The following is a 20,665-nucleotide window of genomic DNA, read 5'->3' as shown; positions in this document are numbered from 1 at the left end:
CCCGTGATAAGCTTTAACGGCGATCCTTACGGATCCCTGGGACTTAAGACCAGAGTTTCACAGATAACCTTCACTACCATACACACTCCTTTTATACCGAAAATATATCCCTAATAGTAACACACGACGATGTCACTCATTCCGAACCCAGACAATGTGACGCGCAACTTCAATTGTCACACGCTTTTCCCCGCATACGTACAGGGCCAACAATCCCGTTTTTCCCGAGAGCAGCACTTACTTCCCTCTGCCCTACTACGGAACTGTCACCAGCTCCCAAGTTCCAGAAGCCGTACACACTACATAGAACTTAATACAACGACTTCAACATATAGTATTAGTACATATACCAACATCAATCAATAATCAATAAATCAAAAGCCTTTGTACAAGCAATCTAATCAAATCAAGACAATGATCAAACCATCCTCTGCTACAGGAAACTGCCGCAGATCGGCGCATATAAATTCTCCCTGCTTCCACGGACAGAGTAAATCTACAGTCACACACACAATCACTCATCATACGCTAGGGCCCATAACACTAAATTCACACTATTACTCTATCCACACTGAATATAGGAGAGAAATCCTAAACCAATCTGCATCTACAATGAGGTCAATGCGACCTTAATGATATTGCCTTGAGTCATGATTTTAAACACAGGAAATACATCAGAAACTCAATAAATGACAAAGAATAAACACCCAACACTGAAATTCAATCAAAAGCTTGTTTATCTAAAATTAATTCAAAAGTAAAGTCAATCATTAGCAAAATCGTTATTCTCATAATTACCTATTCTAGCTAAATGGGACAGGTCAGGTCTCTCGGTAAAGTCTCTCGAGCTGCCGTCCTCAGCATGAAGTCCAGAACGCGATGACCACAAGGAACGCGATGAATGTAAAGAGCGCAATGAACATGAACCCTCTCTAGTCTAACATTTTTATAGGGAAAATATCAAATTAAAAGTTACAAACAACTGTTGAATATCCGTTGAGCCACTGTGCAGAGCGAGCAGGAAAGGAATTCTCTTGGTTACATTTAGAAAACCTCCGCTCAGAAAAAATCACAAAAATAAAAAGACGGAAGAAGGAAACTCGAGTTTGCAAATGTTTCTTTCGTATGAGTTCTTCCTCAATATCTTAGCAGAGCCACCGCAGCATTGTCATTGTTCATTGTAGCTTTATCCTTGTCCAAGGACAGTTGGATTCATTCCCAGAGCTGCTGTCCTCACGGAAAACTTTCTACCCAGGCAAAGGCTGTGGTCAGGCGACTCTCGACCATGTTCAGCAAGGCCTCTCGTCAAAATTCGATCACTCGAGTGCAGGCTGTAAATGGCAGCCATCTTGGTTTAGGCCAAAACAGACCATCTTAATTAAAAAAAACACAAACAACGTTACCACATCATAATGATTGTACAGTGTTAAACCCCACTAACACCCTTATGTGTATGTAATTAACTAGCCTTTAGCAACGCAATAAAGCATTAGTACACGTTATTTTAAACGCACAAACACTCATTTAATTAACTTGCACGTTATTATTAAGCAACATATATGCAACCCACGTGTAGTCTCTCTCATTAGTAAATGTTGGTTAATCAAAACAAAACAAACTATCAATTAGTTGTTTCCAATTAGTGTTTTTTTTAAATCAAAACATATAGACGAAACCGGAGCTTAAAACTCGATAAATTTTCAACAGAAAACTCTGCTCCAGCATCGGAGCACCAGCAGTTGGACCCTAGCAGTGGCAAGTGTGGGTTAAACTTCAAGGCTTGTCCACCACAATTCATTCTGAAGTTCACCTCCAGTCTTGGGGGCAGGCCTATGAAGCAGCACAGCCTAGAACAACAGTGACTCTGTCACTGTGGTCACAGGACCCTTGAGAAGGGCCAGCTCTAGGGCAGTGCAACCAGTGTGACCGCACTGGGTGCTGACTTTGGGTGGAGGCATTATGTTTGCAAGTATATTAAGGTTCTAAAAGCGCTTGCTGCCTCCTTCCTGGCCTCCAGCAATTTTCGGCAACAATAAAAATGTCATGATGACACTGGTGTTTAATGCTCTTCCTAGAGAGAGATCATTTTGTCTAGTGGAAGTGTTGATTCATGGAAAGGTAGCTTAATGTGCCTGCTGCAAAGAACATGTACCATGCAGATCACAAAGTGCACATAATGTAAATAGGTCAGTGGGCTACTGCTTTTGTCAGAGATCCTTTTGTTACTTGCAGTTCATAAGCTAAAATCCTAACATAGAACGGTGAGTTATTAACTTTCATCTAAGAGCTGCATACAAACTGCATGGTATAAATTCGAGCGTTATGTTTTTTCCCCCAGTCTTTGATTATCCTAATGTTGCAAAAAGTGTTCTTTTGGACAGAAATCAATTCTGATTATTAAAGAGAACCCCCAACCATGGTATAACGTTTTAAATTCTGAGTTTGTGTTTCTCCAGACCAATCACTATTAAACTATACAGCCTACGAGTATGGTTGTCATGTGACTCCTACACCTTGTGTGTCTTATGTAACATTTTCTATACAATGATTAACACAAATATATTGATTGTCTCTGAGTAATGTGTGTGATATAAAGTGCTCTGACACCCTACACTGGTATGAGTGATGCTGTAAATCAAATTAAATGCATCTGAGAGAGAGTGTGGTTAAGGAGACTTGAGGGGCACTGTTAACAGTTGGTAGTGAGGGAATCCATGGCAGAGGTGGTCATTGGGGGGCAATAACAAACATTAATGCACAGGGCACCACCAGTGCTAAGGCCGGCCCTGCCCTTGAGGCCAGTCTGCCTCACCCATAGGTACCTCTATTGGCCTTGTTTCAAAAGTAGTAGCTGCAACTCACCAGGGATTGGCAATGCAGGATTTGCACGCACACCAAAATAAGTTTTCAAACTTCACAGTCTCTCTGCTTCATTCAGAAGCACTTTTAACATGTGCTGCTTGCTGTGGGGCCACTGGAATTAATTATGCAGCAAAGGAGGACAAAATTATGCCGCAGTGTTGACTAAATTACTCATTAAAAAAAAGGCTGCAGCGTAATGCAGTATATTTTCTGATATTTTATTATTTTGACATGTGTACACATGCTAACAGTCTCTGGAAAGATTTTGCCTTATTAGTACCAGTGTAACATACAAATGCAACAGTGAGAAAGGTGATCAGTCAACTTTTGCAATAAACCATCCACTCCGCAGCAAAACAAGTCACATTTTTTATAAACTTTTGATACGTTTGAGCTATGAACAGTTTATTAGTTTAAATGGTCAGATCATGCAGCAGATCTTGCATTATGAGGCAAATATGGCAGAGCCATAATTATATAGAAAACATTTGCAAACTAGGATATTTTGCCATTCATGTTTGAACTGCTGTTGTGGCAAAAGGGAGAAGTGCTGATGAGAAACTCCATGGCTCGGCGACAAATGGCTTGTGCTTCCACATTTTATCGTATTTGGGACATTCTGTGATTAGAAGCATATCTCACTTTGTGAATGTGTTTTAATGTCAATAGCTCATAACCTTAAATAATCATTTGTATCCATTGGTTGATTAAACTGGGCAGTGAAATGCCAAACAAATACAAACAAGCATTTACAATGCAATGGTCTCAGCATTGTTAAAGTTAGAGCTATTGGCATTGCTCATGACATTATTTTTGTTTATGTTTTTGTTTTTAAAACGTTTAAAGAAACGGCATTGTTATTTACAATGTCAATAGCTTAATCTCTCTCAAATGCGAGACCTATTGCATTTGCACCCACACACAGAGCCACACACACAAAGCCACACACACAGAGCCACCCACACTGGAGCGGAAGACTACCGATTTCGGGGTTTCAGCAGCCAGGGCTTGGTATTGTGTAATGTGCTAATTCTTCCAGCAATAGTCAGTGGAGATGCAGGGGCTCTAGAAGGGGTGAAAAACCAACAAAGCCCCATTAACAAGCGAATGGTCTTTTAAAGACCTGTGAAGTACTCGGGGTGGCTCTGTGTGTGCCCGGGGTGCCACACATGGTGGGGGTGGGGGGGGAGGGGGTTGGTGTATGCACTGCCAGCAACCTTCCAGGCCAGTGCACAACACTTGCATCACCCTCTCTCTGGCTGCCATTGCGCTCCATGCTTCTGAAAGGTAAGAAAAAAACGTGCATTTGCGTTTCAAATCTCCAGTCCTGCAGCAGCACACTTCCAAAGCCCATACATGACAGCAACCCGATTCAAGGCCCCATTCTCCCCATTTTTTTTTAAATCTCCCACTTTGCTCTTCTGAAATGTTGGCATGTATGCTGTATGTAAGGACAAATGCCATTTACACTGTGTAGTTCTACTCCCAAGAACGTCCTTAAAAGCAGAATAACAGTCCTGTGTTCGGGGGTTAGCGGCCAGGATGTGAGAAACTCTCGTGAGTAGTGCGGACACAGCACAGGTTCAAAAGGGCTTGGAGTCGCCGAGCTCCCCATGCCGGGTGGCGCTAAGCTTTTGCCCCTACTGGGGGGTGGCCGGCGGCATCGGGGCAGTGTGGAGCGGAGGAAAAAGATTAAGCTTAAAAAAAAGTGGGGAGGAGGGGGTCGCCGGTGGCGTTCGGATCGGAACCTGTCACCGCTGCCGCCGTTACCGCCGCTGCTGCCCCCGCAGGCCTACGTGGGCCCGAGGGAAGTCCCTCTCTCCTTCAGCCTGACTGCAGTACACTTCTAAAGCCGAGACCTAAAAAGGACACGGTGGGCCCTTCTTTGCAGGTGCGGTCCAGCCCTCCCCCCCACCCCTCTCTCCCCTAGTTTGTTTTTCACCCCTCCGTGGGAGTCCAGGGAGGGGGTCGGTTTGTTGGTTTCGGTTTGCTATGAAAGAAACGTTTCGGTTCTTGTCCTAGCTGTCGCTCGGACAATATGTTATCACTTAACAAACAAAATGAAACTTTGACAGATCGCTCAAAAACATGATGATTCGCAGAATGCTCTAAAAAAACACTGAAGCGTGAAGGAGGAAGGACGGAAGTCCTGCCAGGGGCTTTCCGTTAACCGAGAGTTTCACAGCATGAAAAACACAGCATGGAAACTGGCAGTCACTGCAAATGCACTGTGTGGACACTGCGCGCGCACTGTGTGCGTACTGCACAGACGCTTCACATACTCTGGACAGACAGACATTGCATGACCCTGTACAGTCATTACTTTTTAAAGACACTGCCCAGAGATTGCACAAAGGAAACACCAAACCCATGCTGCCCTCGCACTGCCAAACGCTACACTGCTGAGCCACGCACTATCATAAAACACTTCGCAGGCACTACACGACCACACACAACGGGCACTGTACAGCGGAGCCACCGCAAAACAATGTTACTGACTCGGATGACAAAAAAACGTCATACGGAAGACCACAAAACAATATATTGTTCAATGCCTTTCTCATTTATTGAGTGGCAGTCTTTCCTCTCTTGTGTATTAGAAACACTGTGTATTCTCCTGTACATTCCTGTGCATTCCCTACCTCGTCATCATCCTCATCAAGCTCGTCCTGGGAGGCAGCGCTGCCAGTGGGCTTGGAGTCTCCATTTTAGCGACGGCTGGTGGAAAGGCAGCTTCCATTCAAGATCCTCGGGTTGCGTGCAGCTCAGGGTCAAGGGAAGTACGTCAGTCGTTGAGGGAATCGCCATGAACACCACCACCTTTCTCCGAGGTCAAGCAGAAATGCCTCGGAGAAACGCAGCGGTATTTTCGGATTCGGGGGTGTGTTTTTCTTTCTCTCCTCTTGCCATTGGCTGGAATGTTTACATTCCAGAGGAGAGAAAGAAAGTAAAAAACACTCCCCCGAATCCGAAAAAGACGCGGCTTAAATGGACAGATGCCCCTCTCCTCCAATAGGCTGGCCTCCGTTTAGGAAGCCAGCCAATGGAGAAGAGGGGCGGGTTCAAGCCCCATACCTAAAAACGTTAAATCTCGCGAGCGAGACTGCGCAAGGGCAGCCTTTGCTAGCCGAGACCTAAAAATTGGGATGTTTGCGCATTCTGGCCACACCTATCCCACTGATCCAATCCTTGGGTTATTCCCGCCCTCTGATTCTCTGCCCACAGTGCCCCTACTTTTTTCCCCCCACTTCGACCACTGCATATACTACATGACCGAGACTGCAAAGAAAACCTGGACTGGAGCAATTCTTGATGTCCATGCGTGTGCAGCTCATCCAGTCCAGGTTTTTATTGCATGCTGAGACTTGAAGTCATACTGAATCGATTATAAAACAGAAACTACAAGTCCCAAGATTTAATGAAAATTCCTGGGTTGAAGGAGAGGTTCTCGCATAAAACTAGGAAACGTGAGTTCTGAAACGAGTAAGAAAACCGACAACCAACTGTGCGAAGTTATCCCTCCTAAATCAGTGATTTGAATCGCTCTTTGCAGTTAACGAAAATACCAAGCGTACATTTCATTCAGTCCTGGTGTTTCCCTTGCATTATGGTATTTGTAGTCATGCACGAAAAGCGTGGATTCATGATTCACACCATGCTAATAAGAATTTGAGTCTCCACCTCATGCTGCCAAGTTACCCCCAGGTCACATCATCATAGGTCATTTCTATTCATAGCGCTTTGTGTTCTAGAACTTGCATATGCACTTGTAGCAGTGTAAATATAGTTTAAAAAGTTTAGTCTGCTAAAAATGGAAGACCGCCTGTGGTGACGGGGCGTTATTCTAAGACGCTATTCCTGGCTGAAACTGGTGTTCTATTACATTTTGATGGGATCAGACCAGCTCTTCCAGCCTTTAATTATTTCCCAGGTCCGATAAGGAAAGCTCGTTTAAAATACTGATGGATGCCACCCTCCCCAACGCCTGCTCAGCTTCAAACTACACCTCAGGAGCTGTGGAGTACAGCGCACCTGTGAGAAGTGGTGTATGTCGTCTTTCATTGGCCAATGAGGGTGCTGGGCCACTCTCCGCCCCCAGCACTTCCGAAAACTTTAAAGTCGCGGTTCGGGTTAGCACTCTGTTTTGCTTGGGGCTGTTATCATGAGGGGAGGGGGGGAGAGCAAGCGGGTTGAAGTCTGAAAGCGCTACGGGAGAGGGAAAATTAGTTGCGCTAAATGTGCTGCACTCGTTTTAAATTTTACTACGAGTTGTGTGTGTGTTTTTTAATGTTAAGATTCTTCTTTTAACTTTACCAATGTTCGGAAAGCTTTTTATTTTTTAGCTTTTTTTCTGCTAAGAGCTCGTTGGTTTTTAAAATTGAAACCACGTGGATACATTTTAATTGTAGTAATGTTATGAAATTATTGGGTTTAGTGCAGTTTCATACATTGGACTTAACAAACTGAGTTTATTTTGAAACGTTTTTCCCGTTTATTAACTTTAAACTCTTCTTTATATTTATTCTAAACTATACCGTTTTTGATTCGCGTTAATGGCGTTCCAGGTCCGTTCCTCCTTTGGACCTGAAAGGCTCTTATTGAGCAAAAGAGATACAAATGTGTTTTCTTCTCCGGTCTAACAGTCCCCGTACATTAAAAAGATGAAAAAATGTGTCATTGTGTATTGAAGCTGGTTCTCCTGTGAAGCGCTCCAATACGGATCGAGTTCGAGCCATGTGAAATTGCAAAAAAAAAAAGTTCTTCTAGGTGGGCTGGGCTGGGCTTTGTATTTTTCAGTCTCTCTCATTTTCGGCTTGTGGATAGGAGGTTGCAATAATCGTCAACAGCGGGTTGCAGGGGGCACTAAGTCAGGGAACGTTTTGAGGTGGAGGGTATTTTTATTTTATTAGAAGGTGGTGGTGCACGAGTGCCAACGCTCCTAATTAATTAAAGAATGACCCTGGGCAGGAAGGGAGGCTCCTGAATGTTAACCCTCAGTCAATGAGCGCTCGGAAACCATCGTAAATGGGCCAAAATGTATGTTATGGGGTTTGCCTGAGAGCCGCATAGATGATGACAAAACGTGAAGCAAAGCAAGACTGAAAACTTAACGAAAATTACATTTTTCTGGAAACCTAATTACATACTATATAACTATGTTTTGTTACTCGTAATGTATAAGCAACGTGGTGGCTTGGTTTCAAATGTATTTTGTGGTAAAAGAAACTTCGTAATTATTTTGTAGCAGAAGTAAATATTAAGTATATTTCACTTACGACATTGGTCAACAGGCATAAGGATTTAAAGACCAATTGAAATTGGGGTTTAGAGGTTGTATGTTTTTTAAAAGCAGATACAGCAAAATAATGTATTAAAGTTGGACACTCCGATCACATTAAAAGAAAGATGGTGAAATGAAAATACGGATTAAAAAGTGCTTAAAATTGTTATCCTGCCCTTTCCTTATTTCTTAAGCTTCTCCATACTCTGTCAGTAAGAGCCACTGCATGCAGGGAGCTCTCCTGTGCTGTGTATAGATTTTAGTGCCAATATCGGCAACTGTAGTCACATATCAACACACATCAATAAACCACACAACACCTTGTTAGTGGAGAAATTTGCTGCAGGTTAATTAGCATAACCAATATGCCAACATGGTGGGTTATCTTACGGGCAATCCCAGGGCAGGTCAACCCATATGCCGTCTGATAAGCCAAATTACACTGTGGCCAATTGGTGCATACCAAATCTTGGGAGGGGCCACCCCTCCCATCCGTGGACCACCAGTCCACTCGCTTACTCACGCCAGGGGCGCAACTAGGTCTTAATTTCGGGGGGGCTAACATGGCAAATGAAGGGGCGTGGCTAATGTTAATCAATAGGGGCGGGGCTAAAATGGCATATAATCAGGATCGGATAATGCTCAGGTCAAGCTGAGAAAAAAATGTGGTGAATTCTGCATTTGAAACTGGACAACAATTAGAGTACGCATTTTTGTTAATTTATGCACTTATATGCTATTGTCTTATGAAAAAGGAACAGAATGTACTGAATTAAAAGGCCAATTTAATATATTGTACTACAAAGCACTTTAGGAACACAATATAACCAATTTTCACAATGCCATTTCAAGGCGACGACCCTTTTTCGCCAGTTCATCAACAATTGCTTCTAAAGGAGGACAATGTGCTCGTGAAATGTTTATCATTGCAAGTCCAGAGAGTCGTTTTTGCCCCATTGTTGACCGAAGGTAGGTTTTCAGTCTGCGAAGACTACTGAAGCACCTTTCTGGGGATGCGGTTGTCACTGGCAAAGTGGCAAATAATTTTAGCAGGCAGTATATGTTGGGATAGAAGTCAATGTGAGCATGAGTTAAGGTATCCATTATATTCCCTGGCCTTTCTTCAATAGGTACCTTCAGCCATGTCATTACCCATGTATCATATTCATTTTTGAGATCCTCACGTGTACCAGGTAAATCGTCCTCATATATGTCAAGAGCATCCTTCAAATTTTCAAAAGACTCTTGGGTGACAAATCTTGGTACCAGATACTGCATTGTACAGGCCTTTTTCACATGCTGGCTGAATCTTTCTGACAATTCATACAATAAATTGTCTATAAATGGTAAAAATATTGAAATCCTATAGTAAGCTTCAGGATCACTAGTCTTGTAATTGGCCCGTTGTGTCTGCCTGACAGTAAGGCGTGGTATTGTCAGAGGTTCCCCTGCTGTGGTTTGGGCTTTAACAAAAATCTCATTAAATGCTTCTTCAGCTTTGTCTCTGCTTTCTTGAATCACCTGCTTGACTTTTTCAATCTGTCCTATGCACTCCAACATATCTGTGTTAGGGTTTTGGAGTGCAGCTGAAACAGGAAGCAGTAGCCCAGAAAATCGTGCCAGGATGTGTAATGCAACAATGAAGTTATGTGACTGAACAGCTGCGAGAAATTGCTCAGCCTTGGAAGAGGCATGGTGATCTTGCCAGTCCGAGATCTCAAGCAAAGAGTCAACCACAGCTGGGTACATATCAACAAAACGAACAACCGATGCATTCCTTTCAACCCACCGTGTCTCACATAAACCACTTAACAGTTTCTTTTTTGTATCTGGCAAAGTAGCAAATTTCGCCTTTAGGATAGCCATCCTTTTTGCAGAGCCTCTTACAAAATTAGACACTTCTTTAAGTGTTGAAAGACAATTACGGATTTGACGTATATCACATGAATGTCCAATCACAAGGTTCAGTGAATGACTTCCACAATGTACATAAAATGCCTTTGGCACACGCTCTGAAACTAGCGCCTGTGCACCTTTTAACAGAGCTTTTCATTGCAGCACAACCATCGTATGTTTGCCCACGTATACGATCTACATTCAGGCCATATGTTTCTAAAGAAGTGAGAATTTTCTTTCCAATTTCAATCCCTGTTCCATCCTGAAGTTCTTCGAAGCCAAGGAATTCTTCATACACAGATGTACCTTCTATAAAACGAATTACTAGAACAAGTTGCTCGATAGTGGCACTGTCAGTTGTTCCATCTGCTAAAATGGCAAAAAATCTTGCATTGTTTGCGCGCTCCACCCCTCTATTTCTCATTAGAATGTTGCAAGCAGAGATATCATTCTGAATCTTCCAACTTGTGTAAGTTGCATTGGAGGGACACGTTGCCAGATGCCATGCCAGAACTTCATCACCAGCTTGAAGTCGTAGGCGCAGAGCAGCACGGAAATTGCCATCATTCTCTTCAGGTTCCTTTTGAAGTAATAGGTTGTCCCCTGTCTCTGTGTCCTCGAAGAGCTATACCTTGTTTGGCACAATGGAGTACTGATTCCACTATTGGCACAAGTCGTTTTCGGTTTTCCAAAATAGTTTTCTTCCAGTTGCTCTCGATCATAGTTGTAACAGCAACAGACTTCCCTTCAAAAACAGAAGAGAAGTTAGCTGCCGCTGTCATACTCTCTTTGTGATACAAGGAAGAAGCATGGAAACGAAAATCACTTTGTGCATGTTTCCATTTTGTTATGGGCCGAAGCACTAATTTCCCCACAGCTTGATGAGAACCTCTTCCAACTTCTTTATGGGCAAAGAGTACACACGTCTTGCATAAGGCCCCCTCAAGTTTAGCACTGTAGGCAAGCCATGGGCGATAGGTTTTCAACCATTCATGTTGAAAGCGACGTGCTTGAACTCCCTGCTGAACGACTGGAAACTTGTATGATGTCTCTGGCGTCCAGGAAGAGTGCAAAAGTTGGTAGAGTAAATCATCTGGGATTGATGATGAAACTGTGCTGAGTCTTGAGACATCTATATATACTCCTATATCTAAGATGTATGAATTCTTTGACTTTTCCAAACATGGACTACTAGTCGCTGGCATACCAGTAGTTGTATATGCAGGAGACTCAGAATGAAGTAATGCTAAATGTTCTTCTGGAGTATAGCCGGAAGCTGGCAGGGCAGGTTCTTCACCTGAATCAGAACATGCTGTCAAAGGGTCTTGAGTGGCTGGCCGACGAGTGAAAAAATCCTCTATCTTTCGCCGCTTAACATTTTGTGGTCCAAAGCCTCCAGTGTTTGGCATCCTGCTGTATGCAGATATCGATGTCTAGTGAAATATAAAAAAGGCCCTCAGGTCAATTACTTCATCATTACAAAACTACGGGGGGGAAAGAATACTGTAATTTTGTACAATAAACCAACATTAAAAACCCAAGAAATACAAGTTAAACATCCCTAAACTCTTTAAAGAAGCAAGCTAGAAGTAGCCTGATTTTCTGTACAATTATGATACCACACACTTACTACATGTCTAAACTCCAATGAAATGGCTGGAATTTCTTATAAAATGAAAATGTCCAATGCAAATCAGCCCCAAACAATTGTGCAAAACCATCTGGGTATATAATTAGAAGATTACTGTTTCTAATGTTTGATGCAAAGACTTCTGCCCTCTATGCATTCAATGTACGCTTAACTACAGAAAGAACAGGCCTAAAAAATATTTAGGAGCAGATTTACTAAACTTTCATGCACCACAACTTGGCAAGGGAACATGCTGCGCTGTGTTGCATCAAAGAAAGAGAGCAGAAATGTGCCATATTTACAAAAATATGCCACATTTCTGCTGTCTCCCTCAACTGGTGCTGCATAGTGCCAATGCAGACAGCATGGTGCAACGGTGCCTGCGTTATGAGCAAGATTCTTTCTGAGAAGGAAGGGATACCTGAATGCAGCTCACATGGAAAAAGGAAGCAACAAGGATAAATAAGGATAATTCTCCTCGTAACGCCTGGGTGGCGCACCATTTGGAAGCATTCCCAGGTTTACTGGCCGAAGTAACTGTGGGGCTGTGTCAAAATACATAGACGGATGTGTGGGAATGCCCTAGCTACACCCATGGAACGACTTCCCAATGCAAGGTAACTCAAGGCAGCTCAATGCTTTGCCTCATTACTCTGGAGTTGCTAAACCACACAAAGTGGCTTTGTGTGGGTTAGGTAAATCCCAATTAAATGGGTAAAATGAAATCAGAATGGACAGATACAAGGGTAAAAGGATAGCAGAGTAAATGTAAATGTGAGAGGATGGATGTGTTGGTGAAGGGATTGTAGAGTAAATAGAAATCTGAGATGATGGCTAAAAAGGTGGGTGTAAGGTTGGCAGAGTAAATTGAAATCCGAAAGGATAGATGGTTGGATTGATGGATGAAAGGATAGCAGATAGGATAACACACACCTACCCAATTTACCAGCAGGTTACAGAGTTCATTGCAAATGTGGATATTATGCTCTCATAATTGCGATATTAGGGAGTGGTGTACATCAGCAAGCAACGTAAATACCCTCTAAATGGCTCAGTACCACAATATGATTGCATGTTTCAAGTCAGGATAGAGGATCACACATGGAGCCCTTAAATGCCTGAGCTCTGCGCTCTCCTGTTTAAGTCCAGCCCTAGTAACATCTGAGTAACCAAGATGGTGTTTTCAAAATACCCCGCAATCTACACCCGGTCTGCTTGACATGCTTTTTTGATACACTGCATTACCTGCAGGAAAATCTCACCTTTGAAGAGCCAATCAACATACTTTGGACGTACTTAAAAAAAGTGTGTGTATTGGGCCTCATCAATAATCTGAAACGTATTGAAACCGAAGAGCACCTGCTAGCTGAAACTTCTTGACACCCGAAAATAAAGTTACTGAGAGGTATTTACATCTATTAAGGGCTGAAAAATTCATAACAAACTGGGCAAGCAATTTGAATCAATTTATTTTATTTTATTTTATTTTACAGAGTTTTATATAGCGCGAACTTATCAGAGCACTTTACATAGCACCAGTTGCATTACATGAGGACACATTCATTTTTGTTAGGCACAGGGAGATTAAGTAATTTGCCCAGAATCACAGGATATTCAGAGTCATCGCCGAGACTCGAGTTCCCCATATTCGAAGTCGACCGCCCTAGATGTTCGGCCGTCTCCTCTCCCCTTTATGTATATCAGACTCATACACAGAAGTTTCTTGGGGTTTAGATACTGGTATTTTAACAGATTTGGCCATCAGATTACTTGGGAAACAAAGGTTTTCAGTTGCTGCCTAAATCACACAGGATGATTCAGCGTGATACCTAGTGGTACCGAATTCCACATTTTTGCAGCAGCAATTGAAAAGGACCGGTTGCTAAACGTGGAACTTCTGGATATCATCAAAAGGAATTTATCATTGGAACTCAGGTTGAGAGATGTTTTATATCAGATACATTTGCGGCTAAAGTCAAGTGACTGATGGTAATAATCGCGCACCTATTTTTTTTAGAAAGGTATTCCGGAACTAAATTTAAATTTATAATATGACGTAATGTGCAGGTCTGTAGTACTAGATAAGAAGTTGCCAGACTATGACATGTATTAGTTCTACTAACTCTTGTGGATCCATAAGATCAGATTGAACGATCTACTAGTTCCCCAATCATAGGCAGGAGCCAGGATCCAGAACACAAGAAATAAACCACCAGCATAATAAAGGGACCTGCAGGGCTAATGAGAGCTGCCAGCATAAAATATATTATAGAAATGGACTCCTATCTTGCACACTTCCTCATCAATCATACCACTAAGCTCTGAGTAACATAGCTCAATAACTGCACCTTGGTATTCATCAAGAACTGCATGGAGATGCTTTTCACACAGGCTTAAGTAAAGACAACACTCTTCCAACCAGACACCCACTAGGTGTAACCTGCTACTTGCATGGATAAGTGCTTCAGCATCGCACGAATGTATGACAGTACAACACATGCCAACACAATGCATGCCTTTACAACGCGGTTGTAACAACTGAACAACTCAAGTGCTGCTACAACACGTTACCAGTACAATGCAAACATTTACCATGCATATGCCTTTACAACAAAGGCATATGCGTGGTAAATGTTTCGTTTTAAAATATAACTATTTTACAGTTAAGTATAAACGATATATATGTATATGTGTATGTATGTGTATGTATGTATGTATGTATATATATATATATATATATATATATATATATATATATATATATATATATATATATATATATATATATATATATATATATATTACCTACTGGCGGTCGCCAGTAGGTAGTTATAGTTAGGACCACGTTTCCATAGGAAATCCGCAACATTCTATTTTGAATAACTTTGGCGCCGGTCGACGAATCCTCGCGAATTATAGGTGGGGCGCTTCGCTCCGCTCCTACCCTGAAAGTCTCGGGGGGGATTCGTCAAGCGGGGGCTGAGATAAAAGGGGGGTCCCAAAACACGTTTTTCCCATGCATTTTTCCATAGGACCTTTAGACAGGGCTACAGCCCGAACGGCTGAACAGAATTTAATGAAATTTGGCAGAGAGGTAGTCCCCAGGTCAAGGAAGTGCCTTTTGTAGGTTTGGTGTAAATCTGTTCAGTAGAATCTGAGAAAATAGCCTTTAAATCAATATATATATCTGTGGCAGCATACGGTGCGCTTACGGTGCGCTTACCGTGCGCGTACGGTGGCGTGCGCGAGCGCGATTCTGATTGGCTGTTAGATCTTAGTAAACATTCGAATCGAATCGGTCGAAACCAGGAAGCGGCGGCCGCCATTTTCTCTCTCGCACTCTGAGGGGGGAGCTGATAAACAAATGCCAAAAACATATAAAGGTGCTGTTTAGACAGCGCCCATGCACATAACCATGTTAGTTAAGTCTTCAAAGATCCCCCAAGGCAAAAAACGGGAATTTTTTATTTTTCGAAAATTTCGCCGATTACGCCGATAACGCTTACCGTACGCGTACGGTAAAATATAAAAAAGAAAAAATCCACACTCTCTCTACCCCGTGTTCAAATGGTGGCCGATGGCCACCATTTGTGCATGGCATATGAGTCCAGCATTTCCCCAAAAAATTTCAACAGATTACCTATCACAAGGAAGCGCATAATATGTCCTCCATGTGCGCACGGTGCGCGAAGCGCATCGTGCGTACATGGCCCATCTAGCGTAACGTGGGCACGCGGTGCGCGTAGCGCACCGCGTGCCCACCGTGCGTGCACGGCACTAACTGCGTAAAGTGGGCGCGCGGTGCGCGAAGCGCACCACGTGCGCACGGAACGAACTGCGTTAAGTGGGCGCGCACGCCACGAATGGCGTAAAGTAACTTAGCATTTAAAAAAACGTACAAATTCACTGAAAAAACCATAGGTTTCACACACGTTATAGTTAGGAATTAGCATTTAAAAAACCTTGCAAATTCACTGAAAAAACCATAGGTTTCACACATGTTATAGTTAGCTGGAAATTTTACTGATAAAAAACCAATGAAATTCCCCCGTTATAGTTACTGTAGGCAACTATAACTCACGCGACCGTAATCCTGTGCTGATGACATATGTGTCTTTTATGAAAAAAAAATATTTGTAATATATGTATAGCTAAAATTTAATGGAAGAAGACATGGGCAAATAAGTGTCTAAATACAGTATTAGCATCAGCAGAGGATTACGGTCGCGTGAGTTATAGTTGCCTACAGTAACTATAACGGGGGAATTTCATTGGTTTTTTATCAGTAAAATTTCCAGCTAACTATAACATGTGTGAAACCTATGGTTTTTTCAGTGAATTTGCAAGGTTTTTTAAATGCTAATTCCTAACTATAACGTGTGTGAAACCTATGGTTTTTTCAGTGAATATATATATATATATATATATATATATATATATATATATATATATATATATATATATATATATATATATATATACACACCCATATATATATATAGGTTCATATTTCCCTGTAAATGGGTTATTTTTTTAGTAAAGTGTGATTATATTTATATATATATATTACCTACTGGCGGTCGCCAGTAGGTAGTTATAGTTAGGACCACGTTTCCATAGGAAATCCGCAACATTCTATTTTGAATAACTTTGGCGCCGGTTGACGAATCCTGACGAAATAGGTGGGGCGCTACGCTCCGCTCCTACCCTGAAAGTCTCGGGGGGATTCGTCAAGCGGGGGCTGAGATAAAAGGGGGGTCCCAAAACGCGTTTTTCCCATGCATTTTTCCATAGGACCTTTAGACACAGCTACAGCCCGAACGGCTGAACAGAATTACTTGAAATTTGGCAGAGAGGTAGTCCTCAGGTCAAGGAAGTGCCTTTTGTAGGTTTGGTGTAAATCTGTTCAGTAGATTCTGAGAAAATAGCCTTTAAATCAATATATATATCTGAGCCAGCTTACGGTGCGCTTACCGTACGCGTACGGTGGCGTGCGCGAGCGCGATTCTGATTGGCCCTTAGATCTTAGTAAACATTCGAATCGGTCGAAACCAGGAAGCGGCGGCCGCCATTTTCTCTCTCGCACTCTGAGGGGGGAGCTGATAAACAAATGCCAAAAACATATAAAGGGGCTGTTTAGACAGCGCCCATGCACATAACCATGTTAGTTGAGTCTTCAAAGATCCCCCAAGGCAAAAAACGGTAATTTTTTATTTTTCGAAAATTTCGCGGATTACGCTTACCGTACGCTTACCGTACGCGTACGGTAAATAATTATAAAAAAAAAAAAAAAACCCCACTCTCTCCACCCCGTGTGCAAATGGTGACCGACGGCCACCATTTGTGCATGGCATATAAGAGCACAGCATTTCCCCAAAAAATTTCAACAGATTACCTATCACAAGGAAGCGCATAATATGTCCTCCATGTGCGCACAGTGCGCGAAGCGCATCGTGCGTACATGGCCCATCTAGCGTAACGTGGGCACGCGGTGCGCGTAGCGCACCGCGTGCCCATCGTGCGTGCACGGCACTAACTGCGTAAAGTGGGCGCGCGGTGCGCGAAGCGCACCGCGTGCTCACTGTGCGCGCACGGTGCGCGAAGCGCACCGTGTGCGCACGGAACGAACTGCGTTAAGTGGGCGCGCACACCACGAATGGCGTAAAGTAACTTAGCATTTAAAAAACCGTACAAATTCACTGAAAAAAACCATAGGTTTCACACACGTTATAGTTAGGAATTAGCATTTAAAAAAACCTTGCAAATTCACTGAAAAAACCATAGGTTTCACACATGTTATAGTTAGCGGAAATTTTACTGATAAAAAACCAATGAAATTCCCCCGTTATAGTTAGTGCAGGAAACTATAACTCACGCGACCGCAATCTTCTGCTGATGACATATGTGTCTTTATGAAAAAAAAATATTTGTAATATATGTATAGCGAAAAATTTATGGAAGAAGACATGGGCAAATAAGTGTCTAAATACAGTATTAGCATCAGCAGAAGATTGCGGTCGCGTGAGTTATAGTTTCCTGCACTAACTATAACGGGGGAATTTCATTGGTTTTTTATCAGTAAAATTTCCGCTAACTATAACATGTGTGAAACCTATGGTTTTTTCAGTGATATATATATATATATATATATATATATATATATATATATATATATATATATATATATATATATATATATATATATATATATATATACATATATATACACACACACACATTTCCTTAATACCCAACTACCCTTCCACCCATACCAACCCTAAAATTGCCCCCCTGGTATCCCAAAGCCCATACCCACCCTGAACCCTACAATTAACCCAAAACCCATACCCACACTGAACCCTAAAATTACCCCTGGCACTCTAAAACCCATTACCTCCCTGAACTCTGAAATTATCCCCCTGACCCCTCAAAACCCATACCCACACTGAACCCCAAAATGACCCCCCATGGCACCCCAAAACCCATACCCGCCCTGAACCCTAAAATTGCCCCTGGCACCCCAAAACCCATCCCGATCCCTAAAATAACCCCCCCCCCCTGGAACTTCAAACCACATACCTGCACCGATTCCTAAAATTACACCCAATGCCCCCAAAATCCATTACCATCCTGAACCCCCAAATTACACCCCTGGCATCCTAAAACCCATACCCACCCTGAACCCCAAAATGACCCCCCTGGCACCCCAAAACCCATACCCGCCCTGAACCCTAAAATTACCCGTGGCACCCCAAAACCCATACCAGCACTGATCCCTAAAATTACACACTTGCCCCCCAAAATCCATTACCACCCTGAACCCCAAAATTACCCCCCTGGCACCCCAAAACCCATACCCACCCTGAACCTTAAAATTACCCCTGGCACCCCAAAACCCATACCCACGCTGAACCATAAAATTACCCCTGGCACCCCAAAACCCATACCCACGCTGAACCATAAAATTGCCCCCCTGACACCCCAAAACCCACACCCACCCAGAACCATAAAAATTTCCCCCTTGCACCATAAATCCTATACCTGCCCTGAACCCTAAAATTATCCCCCTGACACCCCAAAACCCATACCCACGCTGAACCTAAATATTACCCCTGGCACCCCAAAACCCATACCCACCCTGAACCCTAAAATTACCCCTGGTACCCCAAAACCCATACCCACCCTGAACCCTAAAATTACCCCTGGCACCCCAAAACCCACACCCACCCTGAACCCCTAAATTACCTCCCTGCCCCCCCAAAACCCATACTCGTCCTGAACCCTAAAATGACCCCCTGGCACACCAAAACCAATTACCACCCTGAACCCTAAAATGACCACTGGCACCCCAAAACCCATATCCACCCTGAACCCTAAAATGACCCCTGGCACGCCAAAACCCATACCCGCCCTGATCCCCAAAATTACCCCCCTTGAACCCCAAAACCCTTACCCACTCAGAACCCTAAATTTATCCCCTGGCACCCCAATCCGTAACCCACCCTGAACCCTAAAATTACTCCCTGGCACCCTAAAACCCACACCCACCCTGAACCCTAAAGTTACCCACTAGCACTCCAAAAAATTAACACTACAAACTTACACATTTGCATATACGGTGGGGACTGTCCTCTTTGACGTTTCCATGTATGTAAGTCAAGAACAACATTCACTTATGCAGGCAGTATGTAATGCTGTGCTGAAAAATGAATTAAAGTCACTGGAACTTACATAAAAAGAGAAAGATCCATGGCCCTGTTCACCATTTATTTGGTGAGCAGCGCCGTGGATGTGAATTCCATACAAGTGCACAGACAGCAGGGGCAAAGGGATGGCAGTGCAGGTGACGCTTTTCCTTTGTAAATTAATTCCTGCTGGAGTCATAGCCCAGGGCTTGCTGTCTGTGCACTTGTATGGAATACACATCCATACAAGTGCACAGACAGTACACCCTGGGCTATGACGCCAGCAGAAATTCCTTGACAAAGGAAAAGCGTCACCTGCACTGGCCATCCCTTTCCCCCTGCTGTGCACATCTTCCCACCCCATCAAGTGCTTAGGTGAAATCCCTGCCTTCAGGCAAGGATTTCACCTCAGTGAAGCCAGTGTAAAGGAAAACAAGAGGTGGGGGCATGGGGCTTCACTGAAACCGTTAAGAGGCTGTTCAGAGGCAGGCTGCCGGGCCTCTCAGAAAGGATCCGATGCGCAGCCTTCGTTCATCATTTCAGCGTGTGTAATTTTAGCCCGGGCTGAAGAAGACGACGGGGGGGCTGAAGCCCGGTGAGCCCAATGGGTGTTGCGCGCCTGACTCACGCCCCCCCCCCCCCCCGAAAGAGGTGGGAGGAGCGTTCCTGGCAACCCCCGGTTGCTCAGACCCACAACTGCCCGTAGGACTAACAGGGCGCTGTAGTTCTTCCAGGGGACAACGCTAAGACGTCCCTGGGTATCCTGGCTCAGCACCAAGCTATGCTGCTGCATGAAGTTCCCCTTGATATTTGCAGACTCTGGATCGCCCTGTAACTCCTCCTGCAACACAAAACAATAGGTTAGAAATAATTACCCCCCCCCGCCCAAAAAAACCTTATAGTGGCCGTCCGCCGGGTAAGTGGAGGGGCGGGCAAGGCGAGACGGCAGGGACCAAGAGGCTGAAAGATGGGCGGGGGACAGCCTAAGTACCCCTGTCTCCTCCCCCCTCCCCGGAAGAGGGGTCGGCCGGAAGACTTCCCTGGACCTGGCCCAGGGAACTAGACGGATGACTCCAGTGCCTTCCTATGGCAGTAAGGCAGCCGCCCCATTGAGGGGCCGCTGCGCAGCCCCCCGGGCAGCCTTGACATAGTGCCAATATCGGCAACTGTAGTCACATATCCACACACAATAGCTGCTGAATTCAATGACACAAACCTCACACAAACCTCGCCAGTGGCAAATGGAGGGAGGGGAAATAAAAGGAAAACTCAACAAAAAAAAGCTCTGAAACAAAAGACTGTTGAGATACG

At 43.6% G+C, this 20,665-nt stretch overlaps 1 protein-coding gene across 1 annotated transcript; it reads right to left on the bottom strand.

Annotated features, from left to right (window-relative positions):
• Positions 1-8,977: 8,977 nt before the first annotated feature.
• Positions 8,978-10,009, bottom strand: LOC146811883 (52 kDa repressor of the inhibitor of the protein kinase-like). The gene has a single exon (XM_085615110.1). The coding sequence runs from the start codon at positions 10,007-10,009 to the stop codon at positions 8,978-8,980; it is 1,032 nt and encodes a 343-aa protein (XP_085471236.1).
• Positions 10,010-20,665: the final 10,656 nt, after the last annotated feature.

The sequence above is a fragment of the Triturus cristatus genome, chromosome 7 (genome assembly GCF_964204655.1).
Source record: "Triturus cristatus chromosome 7, aTriCri1.1, whole genome shotgun sequence".
Lineage (NCBI taxonomy): Eukaryota > Metazoa > Chordata > Amphibia > Caudata > Salamandridae > Triturus > Triturus cristatus.
This window is presented reverse-complemented; position numbering and strand designations above follow the sequence as displayed.